We start from the raw sequence: 17,234 nt of genomic DNA on the forward strand, positions 1-17,234 counted from the left end.
GATAATAAAGCACCATTATCTGCCTTTTCATTACAAAATGAATCTAAAACCAGGTGCCCTTTTCCTTTCCAGTGTCAAGTAACTTATTTGCCCCAGAAGTTTCTAGGATGTTGCCAAGCTGATGAAGCAAAGAAACCATATAGTTCCCTTGCACAAAATGGAAGGATGACAAGGAAAGCAAACCAAATGTAATCATAAAATGGGTTGGGCTTCTGTTCTCCCTTTAGTGTGAAACATTTAAGATTTCTTGGTCTAGGCTGGGCACAGTGGCTCCTGCCTGTAATCCTAGCACTTTGGGTTGCTGAGGCAGAAGGGTCACGAGGTCAACAGATCAAGACCATCCTAGCCAACGTGGTGAAATCCTGTCTCTACTAAAAATACAAAAATTAGCTGGGCATGATGGCACGCGCCTGTGGTCTCAGCTACTTGGGAGGCTGAGGCAGGAGAATCGCTTGAACCTGGGAGGTAAAGGTTGCAGTGAGCCAAAATTGTGCCATTGCACTCCAGCCTGGTGACAGAGCAAGACTCCGTTTAAAAAAAAAAAAAAAAAAAAAAAAAAAAAAAAAAAAAGATTTATTGGTATTGGTCTAAATCTTTTTTCCCCTGAAGACATGGCACCCTTTGTCATTTGTAGCTGGGCATGTGTTTGACATGGAAGGCTGCCTTGGGTCTAGAGAGGTGATTCAATTTACAGCAGACAGGTGTTTATCTTATGTTGGCTTAGTGGCATTCTAAGAAAATGAACATAATGCCTTACTTTATTTCTGATATTCTTAAACTTTATTTCTTTTTCTTTTTTCTTTCCTTTTTTTTTTTTTTCTTTTTTGAGATGGAGTTTTGCTCTTGTTGCCCAGACTGGAGTGCAATGGCGTGATCCTGGCTCACTGAAACCTCCACCTCCTGGGTTCAAGCGATTCTTCTGCCTCAGCCTCCCACGTAGCTGGGATTACAGGCATGTGCCACCATACCCAGCTAACTTTGTACTTTTAGTAGAGATGGGGTTTCTTCATGTTGGTCAGGCTGGTCTCGAACTCCCGACCTCAGGTGATCTACCCGCCTCGGCCTCCCAAAGTGGCGGGATTACAGGTGTGAGCCCCTGTGCCCAGCCGCTCTTAAACGTTATTTCTTTCTCAAACTTTAAAGTGCCCCAACCCTAATCTGGATACTTCAAAGGATTCTAGCTCAGGTATGGGTTCGATTGTTAAATGCCCAAATGAAACTTTAGAAAATAACCGATTCAAACCAAGATAAATTATAGTGTAATTTTTATTTTAGTTCAGAAAATCTAAGTGAAAGGTAGGGATATTCATCTTCCTACTTGAAAGAGTTAACTCAGTTCTAAAGTTGTATGATTACCTAGCCTAGTGAAAAGATTAAAATTTGGTGATAAAGCTGTACCTAGTGGAACTGAGGACTTACCTGGGTGGGGCAATTAGGCCATTTTCTAGCCTGAACACATTTACCTGATGCAGGGCTCTCTGTGAGCTCAGCCAGCTGATGGACCCTTGGCTGGGGGAGCCAGAGGAGGTTTACCTGAGGCAGTGATGGTTGAACTGAACTCTGAAAAATGAGTTGAGGTTAACAGGGCAAATATGGGGAAAAGAATTGTCTTTGTTCAAGAGACTTGAGAGTATAAGCATCCTGATGTAGGAAAATGTACAGAACTTGCCTCCAAAGACTGAAGAAAGTCAGATAACTGGAATCAGAGTGAGGGGAAAGGTGGCATAGCCAACATGTACCTGCAGAGATGTGCAGGGTCTGGATTACACAGAACCTTTGGATTAAAAAAATTTAATCTCCAAAGAATGTACAAACAGACAATAAGCACATGAAAAGATGCTTAATATCACTTCAGGGAAATACAAATCAAAATAACAGTGAGACACCACTGTCGCCCACTAAGATGACTACAGTAAAAAAGAAAGATCATAACAAGTGTCACAAGAATGTGGAGAAATGAGAACTCTCATATGTTCCTGCAGGGAATGTGAAAGGGCAGTGCCACACTGGAAGAGAGTCTGGCAGTCTGCAAAAAGTTCAAAAGAGTTACCATTTGACCCGGCCATTCCACTCCTATGTACATACCCAGGAGAAATGAAAACAAATTCCTGTGTGTGGATGCTCAGAGCAGCATTACTCATAATAGTCAAAAAATGGAAGTGACCCAAAAGTCCAAGTGATAGAGAAACAAAATGTGGTGTAGCTGTATGTACCAGTTTGCTACAGCTGCTGTAACAAAGTGTACCACAACCTAAACAACAGAAACGTGTTGTCTCACAGCTCTGGAGGCTGGAAGTCTGAGGTCAAGGCATTGGGGTGGTTGGTTCCTTCTGAGGGCTATGGAGAAAGGAGCTGTTCCAGCCCTCTTTCTTTGGCTTGTAAATCTCTGTCTTTGTGTTTGAACAGCTTTCTCCCTGTATGCACTACCGTGTTGAAATTTTCCCTCTCTATAAGGACACCAGTCACTGGATCAGGACCTGCCCTACTTACCTCATTTTACCACGATTATCTTGAAAGATCCCGTCATCAAATAAGGCCACATTTTGAGGTGCTGGCGGTTAGGACATCAACATGTGAATTTCTGGGAGACAAAATTCAACTCCTCACACTGTACAGTGAAATATTATCCAGCCATGAAAAGGAACAAAGTGTTGATCCATGCTACAACATGGCTGAACCCTGAAAATATCATCCTAAGTGAAAAAAGCCAAACACGAAAGGCCACATATTGTGTAATTCCCTTTATGTGGGATGTCCAGAATAGGCAAATATATCAAAGCGGCAAGGAGATTACTGATTTTCCAGGCCTGGGAGTGTTGTGGGTGATAGCTAAAGGATACAGAAATTTGAAGGCTGGGGGTGAAAATGTTCTGAAGTTGATTTTGTGATGGATGCTAAAAACCATTGAATTGTATATTTTAAAATGTATGGTATGTGAATTATATCTCAATAAAACTGTTAAAGGGGGGAAGCTATATCATAAAAAAGTTCAGAGTTTATTGATCAGAAAAAAAAACTACATGTTTTCTTTAAAAATTATAGTTGAGACATGTCTGGGCCCCAGAGCCCTCCTTTCTCAAATTTGCTGGCACTGTAGGCTTTCACACACTTGATTTGTTCTATGGTAAGGTTTGTACAGAGTGCAACATATTTTTGGACAGATGAGTAGCACATTTGTTTCTCTAATTTGTTTTCCTTACATAGTTTCTGAGGGAAGTGTCCATTGGTAATCTTGTTGTCAGTTGGAAAAATTTTTATCCTTGTCTGTCTGGAAAATTAAGTCTATTTTATCTTTTTCCTCAAGGTAATCTTGTCCAGGTTTGACAGCAAATCATCTTTCTGGGGGTTCCATGCTCCTAGAGACAGAAGACCCAACGACACCCCCTGCCCCAAGGATGTGTAAAGTGACACCAGACTTACTCTTCCGTTTTAATAGTAAATAAAAAAGAAGCTGAGCTATGGTTTTGTAAGATGCAACCAAAATGGAGACTAGAATGAGATTGTGCAAGGATGGTTCTGCCTTAAACTGTCTGAGAAAGGGAGAGAAATGCTCCCACCAGCAGGCACAGCACCTGTGGGAATAAATGGGAAGGTTCGTGCTTGTGCTGAGTGCAGTCTGGGGAGTAATAGAAATTCTCATGAAAGGCTGCGGGATGGGGAGAGACACCTAAGGCGAGAGTTGGGCAGAGCCTATTCTGGCTTAACTGGGGGCCGGAAGTGTCCAGAAGCATAGGGAGGTTTTTGTCAACTAAGGAACAGTGCTGATGTGGCAAGAAGGAGAACAGGGCAGGGCATGGAGCCCAGAGGGAAGATGGGGGTGATCCCTGACATCAGGTGGAGTGAGAGTGGGCAGGCAGTTACGGTCCTGTCAAGGCCAAGGGTATTTGGAGGGGCCTGTGGTTCTGTAGTCTCCCACTGTCTACCTAGGAGATGGCTGTAACCTAGCCCTGAGGGTAGAGAGAGGAACTTTAGGGGGGCTTCTCTATAGCGGCCAGGAGAGGAAGGGGCTTCAGGAACAAGATAAGCAGCAGTGCTGGCCTTTGGGGTTGGCCTGCCCTCAGCTTCCCTCTGTTCACCTTCACATCTTCGTGTTTGTAATGCAAAGTTCATTTGGAAACTTGTAGCCTCTTTTAGTTGGACTAAAGGCATCAAAGGAAGGGGGTATAGCTTTTGTCCACATTTAGGCTGCCATTCTACAGGGCAGCTGGGCGTGAAGGGAGCACTAGCTGCAATGAGAAAGTGGGAGAGGAGAAACTCAGTGAGGGGTGGGGTTTGCACAGAAGCTCCCCCCAGACAAAGACTCTGCTGCCAGACGCAACCTTCCTATCATCAAGGATGGAAAACTGAGGCCGGAGAAATTCTTTACAAACAAACCTTGTTATACGAACCCATCTTCCTGAACACATCTCTATGCAGTTAGCTCCCTAGCCCAAGCCCCTTTGTCTTTCCTCGTTTTCACAACTTACTATGCTTTGTCCAATTCAGTACAGAAGTAACAGACTCTAAAGGCTTCTTTGGGGCTTCATTTTGGTATGAGGCCACATAAAACTCCTGTGCCACATAAAACTTGTATTAAGTGAATTTGTATGTTTTTTTCCTGTTAATCTATCTTATATCAATTTAATTCTTGAGCCCAGCTAGGACCCCAAGGGGATGGAGGTGCAGTTCTGCCTCCCCCACAGTTTCTGGTGACAAGGGAGGGACCCTAAAAGGCAAGGATGCCCAGTAGCTCTGCAGCTTGGAGATGGCACTGCGAAGACTGACAAAAGATGGTAGAAAGTAGGAAATCTTACCCAGTCAGCTCTTAGATCTCTGTCTGTAGTGGCCAGTCGAGAAAGGGAGGTAAACATCATTCCTTGTGTTTTCCTTTCCAATTCAGATTGGTAGGAGAAAACACTTATAAGAATTAATTCTTCAAATTGTGACTCTTATGAATTTGGTTCTGAGTACCCATTGGTTATTAATCACAGCCTCCCAGGAATGGTCCTTGTTTTTCTTGTCTCTGTCTTTTGTGTAGTTTGTCATAAGGAGGAAAATCATAAGATGTTGCTTTCATCTTGTTTTATGTCTTGAGAGCTTAGCTTGGGGACCAGTGAGGATATTCTCTGTGGTCTTCGCTAGCAGAAGTCACAGTCATCAGGCTTGCTTCAGGTGGCTAGCCAACTGGCTAGGAGTCTGGAACCAAAGTACCTCTTTCTCCCACTGTGCCAGTTCTTAGGGCAGTTTGTCTTAATTGTCTCAACTTCATTGCCTTGTTTTAAAAAAGGTCTGGTCGGCCGGGCACCGCCCAGCTAATTTTTGTATTTTTTAGTAGAGATAGGGTTTCACTATATGTTCCAGGCTGGTCTCGAACTCCTGATCTCGGGTGACCCACCCACCTTGGCCTCCCAAAGTGCTGGGACTACAGGCGTGAGCCACTGGACCCGGCCAGTTGTTTGCTTTTAAAGAGTGCTCTCATCCTAAGCTTCCTATTGGGTACCTATGGGAAAATCAAATTAAACGACACAAAATAATTTAATGGCTACCCTTATCGATTCCCTTAGCAAGATTAAAGAGCACAATCAGACAGACTTAGAACAAAAGTTTAATCCACACCGCTATAAGTTTTCCCCGGGTGGTGAGACTGCAAAAGGCACTATGTCACCAAAGCCCGGGACTTGGCAGGGGGCCCCAGCGCGGAGGCTGCAGCCCATGCTGACCGAGAAGGCTCGGAGCATCTCACGGTCATGAAAGAGCCTCCGCCCCGACTCAGGAGGTCCCTGGAGGCAGGTCTGGAACTCCGTCCAGCTCTCGGGGTGGCAGTGCACTAGCGACCCTAACCACGAGCTCCAGGAACAGGCGAAACCTGCCGCACTCGGTTTTTTTTTTAGAATACCCCAATTCTGACAAAGGGAGGCTCCTTGTCTTTGATGGGCTTAGATCTGGAACCAACCAACCAGAGAGGAGAAAGAAAACGGATTCCAAGACAGGAAATAGAATCGGCTAAAAGCAGCGTTTAATAACCGCGTCCTGGCGAGGGAAGGGAAGGCGCCGATGCGAGGCCCGTGTGACTGAGTCACGTCACCTTGCCCTTCCCGTGTAATGGGACCAAGGAAGAAGCACCGTTCTACTGCCCGGGGCGCCTGCCAGCCACAGCCCTTCCCTTCCGGGTTTCCCAGCGCGGGAGCTACCGGGCAAGTGCACTGCCTCGCCGCTCCACCCTCGCTTGAACGCGTAAGAAATCCTCGTCAGACTCAGTTCCGGGCTGGGAGGGTCCAGCTCGGAGAGTCCCCGGCGCAGCAAGCTGGCCCCAGCCCGGGTGGCGGTTCGCACCCACGCACGTCCAGCCGGGGTCACTACCTGGAAGCGCTGCATCCCATCACCTGCCTCGGGTCCTTCCAGTGCCCACCGAATCCACTGCCCAGTTACAGGGAGGATAGTACGGGGTGTGGGGCGGAACTCACAGCACCCTGGAAAACAAACCTTACGCACCCCGAGGGCACCAGGACCCTCTAGCAGCGACGCGCCTCAAGTTGCTGCAGAGGCTGCAGAAGGTACATCTAGCCCTGTCTACATGGGCCCCTTGGGCAGAATGGAACATCTCACTTTCCAACCCGAGCAAATCCAAGCGCTCCTGTGAACACCGCCCTTCCCCAACAGCAACAAATTCATCCATCCCAGATTCGCCACCAGGGTGCGACGGTTCTGACCCTGCGGGCCTTACCCCTTGGCTTGCAGTGTTGACGCTGGACTGTCCGAAGGCTTTTGGCAAAGTTGCTTCCCAAGCGTGTTTACTGTGTAAGGGTGAACAGCCACCAAAGACACCACCTGCAACACAAGAACACAGGAGGTTAAGAGCCACGTTTCTTTTCTGAATTAGGAGTAAAAGAGAGAGTTTCAGGAAGATGATGCTTATAATTAGAAACTCTTAACTTTCCCCCCACTTTTACCTTTTTAGATCCATGGTTCAATTGCAAATACCTTCATTAAGCTTAATTGTCATTTTTTTAAAAGGGACGGTAGGGGCTGCAGTGGCAGGACTCACTTGTTCCTTCCCAGAGGTCTTGTTCATTCCTCCCTGGGCACTTCCTGGCTGGGACTTGGGCGTCCCCGGCATATCGCCGACTGCTCTGAGCCCCTCTGTGGCTGTCTGCTAGGGAGAGTGCTGGTGGAACTGTGTGATCCAGAAATAACAGCTCTTAAAAGTCTATGTTTCTATGATAATTACAGAATAGAATTTTAACATTGGAATTAACTTTTATCCCAACATTTCTCTATATAGTTGCAAAACTAGTTCAGAAATCTTAATGATCCACTTTTCCTTAAGAAGAATTGCGTTTCTCTTTCCAGAAAGAATGCCTTGTGAAGAAGCTACCACCTCTTTAAATACACAGATCACAAAGCAAGGGGGAAAACAGATCTACATAGACATACAAATATTTATTCCTTCCACAAATGGAAGGATGCTAAGAGTGTTCTGTGTACCCGGCACCATTCTTGGTCCTTGGGATAAAACAATGAATCAAAATCTGGAAATATTTTATTTTACATAATAAATAATAAAATGAAGTAGAAATGATAAAATTTTTTAAATGGCATTAGAGGGCAGAGAGGAAATAAACAAGGAAATCTGTAAAGTAGGTTGTGGCACTTTGGAAAACGAGGCAGGAGGCAGGATGGTTGGGAAAAGCCCTGGAAGGGGATCTGTGGGTGAAACCCAGATGGAGTCGAGCAGCGAGCACAGCCTGGGAGGCCAGTGAAGCTAGGAAATGCCCGACACCCTTAAGTGAAGAATAAGATAGACTGAAGAACAAGATAGATTTACAGGTCCTGACAACAGCAGGAAAGGAGAAATCTCTGTTCCTGTCAAGCTCCGAACCACTCTGATCTCTCTACAAAAGACCAGCCCTGGCCTGGTGCAGTGACTCACGGCTGTAATCCCAGCACTTTGGGAGGCCAAGGAAGGTGGATCACCTGAGGTCAGGAGTTTGAGACCAGCCTGGCCAACATGGTGAAATCACATGTCTACTAAAAATACAAAAATCAGCTGGGCGTGGTAGCAGAGGCTACTTTCGGAGGCTGAGGCAAGAGAATCACTTGAACTGGAGAGGTGGAGGTTGCAGTGAGCCGAGATGGCACCATTGCACTTCAGCCTGGGCAACAAGAGCGAAATTCCATCTCAAAACAAAACAAACACACACACACACACACACACACACACACCAGCCTCTTCCAGGACCGCCCACCTGTTGCTGTGGGGGAGGATGGGGCTCACAGCTTCCTCCCACAAAGGTTAACACCAGGACAATATTTTCCTTCGTTTCCACCAATTCCATCACAGTAACTTCCAAATAATAAGGCATTCAAATATCTTCAATTTAGATCAATCTGAACTTTCCTATTAGGGTCCTTTACAACTCGTGCATTTTAAAGAAGTCTATTGCTTTTTATGCATTTTTAAGCAATAGGCTTCTTTAAAATGCATTAATGAATGAATTTTGTTTCTACACAGAAACACTGAATAATTTCTCATAATAACCTCAGTCGTATGCACCTGACATATTTTCAGAAAAAAAAAAATAATAACCTCAGTTGACCAAGACAGATGGGAAGTTCCTAGAAAGATATTCACTTTTTAATTCAACTAAGTAAATACCAATATTTTTACCATTGAATATCAAAACATATTTAAATTATTTTCTATAACTAAAATAAGATTATCTGCTTTGGGATTTTTATTTTCTTCCAAAAAAATAAAGATCTGTATCTTTAAAAAAACAAGTATTTACTTTTTAATTGTTGTATATGTGAAAGACTTTTTGATTTTAGAACATTTAGTTGACAAAGATTGTATATATTTAAGGTATACAATATGATGATATATGTTTAAACATACATATTGTGTAATTGTTACAGTATAGGGGTCCGGATCCAGACCCCAAGAGAGAGTTCTTGGATCTCGAGCAACAAAGAATTCAGGGCAAGTCCACAGTGCAAAGTAAAAGCAAGTTTATTAAGAAAGTAAAATGGTGATAGGACAGCTACTCCATAGACAGAGTAGGGCCTTCCTGAAAGTAAGAGGAAGAACGCATGCACCCTATGTACAATGCTGCTATATATATAGGATAAAAATAGATCTCGGGGAGATGTGCTCTGCTACAGGGTTTGTGATAAAGGATTAATTTTCGTAATTACTATCTTTTGCAAGGATCTTTATTATCTTTAAAGTAAAGATATTATCTTTAAAGTAAAATTAGGAATGCCTTTGTTCTCCAGATATCAGGGTATCTGGACACTCCCAAGTCTGGGTCTGTTTTAGTAAACATTATTAATCTGTTCCCTTTACCGTAAACATCTAGAGGCTAGGAATGCCTGATTTTCTGGGAATGCAGCCTAGCCAGTCTCAGCCTCATTTTCCTAGCCCTCACTCAAAATGGAGTCACTCTGGTTTGAAAGCCCCTGACATAATGATTACTAGTAAAAGGCATTTTTAAAAACAAAAATAGGCCTGGCGCGGTGGCTCAAGCCTGTAATCCCAGCACTTTGGGAGGCCGAGACGGGCGGATCACGAGGTCAGGAGATCGAGACCATCCTGGCTAACACGGTGAAACCCCGTCTCTACTAACAAAATACAAAAAAACTAGCCGGGCAAGGTGGCGGGCGCGTGTAGTCTCAGATACTCGGGAGGCTGAGGCGGGAGAATGGCGTGAACCCAGGAGGCGGAGCTTGCAGTGAGCTGAGATCCGGCCACTGCACTCCAGCCTGGGCCACAGAGCAAGACTCCGTCTCAAAAAAAATAAATAAATAAAATAAAGTTACTTTGCAGTGAGCAATTTAAAATACAATTAGTCAAATAGACTTCACATTCAGATTCATGTACAGATGAGTAAATAGTAAGTTTTCAACAATACTAAACTGATTAATAAAAAAGAAATATAACCTTTTTTTTCAATTCACAAATGATTTCTTCATTTCAATGAAAATGAAGAAGGAAACAGAACCCTTCGAGTTCACAGAAGCTTGTGGAGGGAGTCATCACTGTCACCATCGCAGCTCAGGCAGTTCTTACCATGACACGGTCGTATTTCAAAGCTTATTTTTGTTGTTGTTGTTGTTGTTTTGAGACAGATTCTGGCTCTGCTGCACAGGCTGGACATGATCTCATCTCACTGCAGCTTCAACTTCCCAGGCTCAAGCAATCCTCCCACTACGGCCTCCTGAGTAGTTGGGACTACAGATGTGTGCCACCATGCCTGCCTAATTTTTGTTTTTGGTTGTTTTTTTTTTTGTCTTTTTGGGTTTTTTTTTTTTTTTTTTTTTTTTTTTTTTTTGGTTCAGAGATGAGGTTTCTCCACATTGCCCAGGCTTTAAAGCTTATTTTCTATGTCAAATACTCGGAAGTCAGAATATCTTGATCCACAGGAACCAGGCAACATCCTGTATGACTCGACCTGTAGGGCAGCCACAATAGCCACCCACTGCACAGGACAACAGCAGCAGCACCCCAGAGCCATGGGTACAAAGTAATGCACCTGGAATCCCAATCTGGGGTTCTCATTTTCTGCCCCAGCAGCAGGAGTGAGGAGAACTGGAGGTGCCAGGTGACCGGCAGATCTGTGAGACGGAAGTGGAGTTGAGACCCCCAGAGAGCACTGGCTGAATCTCTGCCCCTGTCTTCCCATCTGCTCTGCCCACAGGCTGACCAGTTGGCCTCTAAGCCACCTGTCACTCCATCCTGGGTCTCTCCCTTCTGGCCTCTGAACCCAACACAATGAGGCTTGAGAATGTATTTCCAAGGGTTTTCCCTGCTAGAAAAGAGAGAGAAAAAAAGCAGAAGGAAAAGGTCTATCCATGGTACTCAGGGCGGAATGAGTCAATCCCCACAGAAATTCCAAGGTTCCCTAAGCTTCTCCACCTGTCTCCACCAGCCACCTAGACAAGCCTCAAATTAGCGGTAGGTAAGGAGTTTTTCAACCACTGAGGACCTGCCAAGCACAGAGTGGCCCTCTAAGGCTGGATGAGAACAAAGACCTCTGAGCACCATGCCAAAATCCAATCCAGCACAATCCAGAAATGTCACTGTGTGACCATACAAACTCTGCACAAGACATAGGGTGGGCATTTGCACAAGACAGAGGGTATGTGCATTAGTGACAAAGAGGAGAACGAAACCCAGTCTCTTTCAGGGTGCAAACCTCTCACTAGCATTTCAGATGGGAAGCTCCCAGGGCACACCAGCCTACCCACCAGATTATAGCAATGCCCCTTTCTCCTTTGGACATGGGGCACCTCAGGCCATACCCCAGGAATGCAGGTTAGGATGGGCTGCTGACTTCTAGGTACTGGGTGCTTGGTGAGCCTTTTGTTTCTACTGAGTGAGAAGAAATACAAAGAATAATATTACAGTCTTATTCCAGTACACCTAAAATTAATTATTATCATTATATCATATTTGCTTCAATTTTCCTAAAGAAAAAAACAACAAGGACTAGAGCTAAAAGTACAGTTCCCCAACATCCTCAGGCCCAGCCCTACCCCTGTCTTCCATTCTGCATCCCCTGCAATGATCAGGGCCCTGATGGACATGCTTAGTCCATTTTAAATATTTTTCCAGGCATGAATATGAACCCAAGAACAATATAAGGATTGTTTTTGTGCCTTTAAAATTTAGAAAAAATATATACATTTTATACGTTCTGCAATTTTGTTATTCTTTTTTGAGACAAGGTCTTTCTCTGTTGCCCAGAGAGGAACAGAGTAAGAGAGAGAGTGTGGTACAATCACAGTTTACTGCAGCCTCAACCTCCTGGGCTCAAGTGATCCTTCTGCCTCAGTATCCCGAGTAGCTGGGACTACAGGCTTGTGCCACCACATCCAGCTAAATGTTTTCATCTTTATGTTTTACAGACAGAGATCTCACTATGTTGTCCAGGCTTGTCTCAAATTCCTGAGCTCAAGCAATGCTTCTGCCTCGGCCCCCCGAAGTATTGGGTGTACAAGCATGAACAACCATGCCCGGCCTGTGTTCCGCAATTTTGCTTGCATTGTCTTTGAGACTTGTCTAGTTAATTTCCTTTACTGCTATTGTGTTATTCAATTATAATGAAATGATTATATAAATATAGATGTTAAATGAAATGCTGTGTTTTCCTTCTGAACTGCACATGTGCAGGTTTCTCTCAGGCACGAACTGCCAAGGGGAATCTTGGGGTCCTGGATGACTTCTGTCCCAGGATTTGCCATGGGACCTCAGTGCTTGTTCCAGTCCAAACACACCAGCAGCAGCCAGGATTGTCCTACCACCTGGTCTCTGCCACCTGTTGACTTAGAAAGACTAGTCACTTTTTGCCAAGCTTAGGGTAAAATGGTATTTCATTTTTGTTTTAATCCAGCAATATAAATTTTGAATGCTTAACACATTTTCCTGATAAAAAGTCTGCCACATACAATCTTTTCATGTTGGGAAGAAAGACTAATATTTCTATTACAAAATGTTATGTTATGACATGGCCTAGACACCCATTCACTAGAAATAATATTGTTTAAACTGTAAACTGTACTGCAAAGCCTTTTCAAATAAACTATATAACAAAATATTTTCAAATATAATGTTATGAATGGGGAATTCCTTTCTGGCAAGCAAATTAGTTAAGAATGTATTTGGTCTGCCAGGTGCAGTGGCTCACACCTGTAATCCCAGCACCTTGGGAGGCCAAGGTGGGCAGATCACGAGGTTAGGAGATCAAGACCATCCTGGCTAACATGGTGAAACTCCGTCTCTACTAAAAATACAAAAACTTAGCCGGGCATGGTGGTGGGCGTCTGTAGTCCCAGTCACTCGGGAGGCTGAGGTAGGAGGATGGTGTAAACCCAGCAGGCAGAGATCACGCCACTGCACTCCAGCCTGGGCAAAAGAGCGAGACTCTGTCTCAATAAAAAAAAAAGAACATATTTGGTCTAAATTGCTATAATTCATTGACAGAAAAAAGGATTCTAACAATATTACATTCACATTTTTATACATATTAATGATGTGTCTAATCACACACCATTAATATATATACATTTTAAGATATATTTTAAATTATGAAAGAATAACGTCTAGGGTTGTCTTAAAAGTAATTTTAACTAAACATGTTTACATTTTCAACACCTAATGTTTCAAGAATTATTATTTTGCCCATCGTGCTAGAAATATTTTGTTTGTTAATGTGACTAAAAGAATCACTAGAATGTAACCATGTTGCAAACCTGTGCCTTTACAGTTCTGCCTTGCAGGCGGCCTTGGCAGACACTAGAACAGCTAAAACAGAACTTCTCGGGTTCCAAGATGGCCGAATAGGAACAGCTCCAGGCTACAGCTCCCAGCGTGAGCAACACAGAAGACTGGTGATTTCTGCATTTCCAACTGAGGTACCGGGTTCATCTCACTGGGGCGTGTCAGACAGTGGTTGCAGGACAGTGGGTGCAGCCCACCAAGCAAGAGCTGAAGCAGGGTGAGGCATCACCTCACCTGGGAAGTGCAAGGGGTAAGGGAATTCCCTTTCCTAGCCAAGGGAAACTGTGACACACAGCACCTGGAAAATCGGGTCACTCCAACCCTAATACTGTGCTTTTCCAAGGGTCTTAGCAAATGGCACACCAGGAGATTATATCCCGCACCTGGTTCCGAGGGTCCCATGCCCATGGAGCCTCCCTCATTGCTAGCATGGCAGTCTGAGATCTAACTGCAAGGTGGCAGCGAAGCTGGGGGAGGGGTGCTCGCCATTGCTGAGGCTTGAGTAGGTAAACAAAGAGGCCAGGAAGCTCGAACTGGGTGGAGCCCACCGCAGCTCAAGGAGGCCTCCCTGCCTCTGTAGACTCCACCTCTGGGGACAGGGCATAGCCAAACAAAAGGCAGCAGAAACCTCTGCAGATGTAAATGTCCCTGTCTGACAGCTTTGAAGAGAGTAGTGCTTCTCCTAGCACGGAGTTTGAGATCTGAAAATGGACAGACTGACTCCTCAAGTGGGTCTCTGACCCCTGAGTAGCCTAATTGGGAGGCATCCCCCAGTAGAGGCAGACTGACACCTCACACTGCCAGGTACCCCTCTGAGATGAAGCTTTCAGAGAAATGATCAGGCAGCAATATTTGCTGTTCAGCAATATTCACTCTTCTGCAGCCTCTGCTGCTGATACCCAGGCAAACAGGATCTGGAGTGGACCTCCAGCAAACTCCAACAGACCTGCAGCTGAGGGTCCTGACTGTTAGAAGGAAAACTAACAAACAGAAAGGACATCCACACCAAAACCCCATCTGAACGTCACCATCAACAAAGACCAAAGGTAGATAAAACCACAAAGATGGAGAAAAAATCAGATAGAAAAGCTGAAATTTCTAAAAATCAGAGCACCTCTCCCCCTCCAAAGGAACACAGCTCCTCACCAGCAATGGAACCAAGCTGGATGGAGAATGACTTTGACAAGCTGAGAGAAGAAGGCTTCAGACGATCAAACTTCTCTGAGCTAAAGGAGGAAGTTTGAACCCATCGCAAAGAAGCTAAAAATCTTGAAAAAAGATTAGACGAATGGATAATTAGAATAACCAGTGTAGAGAAGTCCTTAAATGACCTGGTAGAGCTGAAAACCATGGCACAAGAACTACGTGACAAATGCACAAGCTTCAGTAACCAATTCGATCAACTGGAAGAAAGAGTATCAGTGATTGAAGATCAAATTAATGAAATGAAGCCAGAAGAGAAGTTTAGAGAAAAAAGAGTGAAAAGAAACAAAGCCTCAAAGAAATATGGGACTGTGTGAAAAGACCAAATCTATATCTGATTGGTGTACCTGAAAGTGATGGGAAGAATGGAACCAAGTTGGAAAACACTCTGCAGAATATTATCCAGGAGAACTTCCCCAACCTAGCATGGCCAACATTCAAATTCAGGAAATACAGAGAATGCTACAAAGATACTCCTTGAGAAGAGCAACTCCAAGACACATAATTGTCAGATTCACCAAAGTTGAAATGAAGGAAAAAATAGTAAGGGCAGCCAGAGAGAAAGGTCAGGTTATCCACAAAGGGAAACCCATCAGACTAACAGCAGATCTCTTGGCTGAAACCCTACAAACCAGAAAAGAGTGGGGGCCAATATTCGACATTCTTAAAGAAAAGAAGTTTCAAACCAGAATTTCATATCCAGCCAAACTAAGTTTCATAAGTGAAGGAGAAATAAAATCCTTTACAGACAAGCAAATGCTGAGAGATTTTGTCACCACCAGGCCTGCCCTACAAGAGCTCCTGAAGAAAGCACTAAACATGGAAAGGAACAACCGGTACCAGCCACTGTAAGAACATGCCAAAATGTAAAGACCATCGATGATAGGAAGAAACTGCATCAACTAACAAGCAAAATAACCAGCTAACATCATAATGACAGGATCAAATTCACACATAACAATATTAACGTTACATGTAAATGGGCTAAATGCTCCAATTAAAAGACACAGACTGGCAAACTGGATAAAGAGTCAAGACCCATCAGTGTGCTGTATTCAGGAGACCCATCTCATGTGCAGAGACACACATAGGCTCAAAATAAACGGATGGAGGAAGATCTACCAAGCAAATGGAAAACAAAAAATGGCAGGGGTTGCAATCCTAGTCTCTGATAAAACAGACTTTAAACCAACAAAGATCAAAAGAGACAAAGAAGGCCATTACATGGTAAAGGGATCAATTCAACAAGAAGAGCTAACTATCCTAAATATATATGCACCCAATACAGGAGCACCCAGATTCATAAAGCAAGTCCTTAGAGACTTACAAAGAGACTTAGACTCCCATACAATAATAATGGGAGACTTTAACACCCCCACTGTCAACATTAGACAGATCAATGAGACAAAAAGTTAACAAGGATATCCGGGAATTGAGCTTAGGTCTGTACCAAATGGACCCAATAGACATCTACAGAACTCTCCACCCCAAATCAACAGAATATACATTCTTCTCAGCACCACATCGCACTTATTCCAAAATTGACCACATAGTTGGAAGTAAAGCACTCCTCAGTAAATGTAAAAGAACAGAAATTATAACAAACTGTCTCTCAGATCACAGTGCAAGCAAACTAGAACTCAGGATTAAGAAACTCACTCAAAACTGCTCAGCTACATGGAAACTGAACAACCTGCTCCTGAATGACTACTGGGTACATAACGAAACGAAGACAGAAATAAAGATGTTCTTTGAAACCAATGAGAACAAAGATACAACATACCAGAATCTCTGGGACACATTTAAAGCAGTGTGTAGAGGGAAATTTATAGCATTAAATGCCCACAAGAGAAAGCAGGAAAGATCTAAACTTGACACCCTAACATCACAATGAAAAGAACTAGAGAAGTAAGAGCAAACACATTCAAAAACTAGCAGAAGGCAAGAAATAACTAAGATCAGAGCAGAACTGAAGGAGATAGAGATACAAAAAACCCTTCAAAAAATCAATGAATCCAGGAGCTGGGTTTTGAAAAGATCAACAAAATTGATAGACCACTAGCAAGACTAATAAAGAAGAAAAGAGAGAAGAATCAAATAGATGCAATAAAAAATGATAAAGGGGATACCACCACCGACCCCACAGAAATACAAACTACCATCAGAGAATACTATAAACACCTCTATGCAAATAAACTAGAAAACCTAGAAGAAATGGATAAATTCCTGGACACATACACTCTCCCAAGACTAAACCAGGAAGAAGTTGAATCCCTGAATAGACCAATAACAGGCTCTGAAATTGAGGCAATAATTAATAGCCTACCAACCAAAAAAAGTCCAGGACCAGATGGATTCACAGCTGAATTCTACCAGAGGTACAAGGAGGAGCTGGTACCATTCCTTCTGAAACTATTCCAATCAATAGAAAAAGAGGGAATCCTCCCGAACTCATTTTATGAGGCCAACATCATCCTGATACCAAAGCCTGGCAGAGACACAACAAAAAAAGAGAATTTTAGACCAATATCCCTGATGAACATCGATGCCAAAATCCTCAATAAAATACTGGCAAACCGGATTCAGCAGCACATCAAAAAGCTTATCCACCATGATCAAGTGGGCTTCATCCCTGGGATGCAAGGCTGGTTCAACATTCGCAAATCAATAAACGTAATCCAGCATATAAACAGAACCCAAAGACAAGAACCACATGATTATCTCAATAGATGCAGAAAAGGCTTTTGACAAAATTCAGCAGCCCTTCATGCTA

The 17,234-nt window shown here is 43.6% G+C and overlaps 1 protein-coding gene across 1 annotated transcript in view; it reads right to left on the reverse strand.

Moving 5' to 3' along the window:
* Nucleotides 1-10,159, reverse strand: part of LOC115893155 — a 57,408-nt gene extending 47,249 nt beyond the window's left edge. Inside the window, exons 1-2 of the mRNA XM_030916102.1 lie at nt 10,049-10,159; nt 6,704-6,807 (exon numbers count right to left, since the gene is read on the reverse strand). Of these exons, the coding sequence (XP_030771962.1) occupies nt 6,704-6,807; nt 10,049-10,136 (192 nt within the window). The 5' untranslated portion in view covers nt 10,137-10,159. The remainder of the gene's footprint in view (nt 1-6,703; nt 6,808-10,048) is intronic.
* Nucleotides 10,160-17,234: the final 7,075 nt, after the last annotated feature.

The sequence above is a fragment of the Rhinopithecus roxellana genome, chromosome 14, assembly GCF_007565055.1.
Source record: "Rhinopithecus roxellana isolate Shanxi Qingling chromosome 14, ASM756505v1, whole genome shotgun sequence".
In the NCBI taxonomy this organism is placed as follows: domain Eukaryota; kingdom Metazoa; phylum Chordata; class Mammalia; order Primates; family Cercopithecidae; genus Rhinopithecus; species Rhinopithecus roxellana.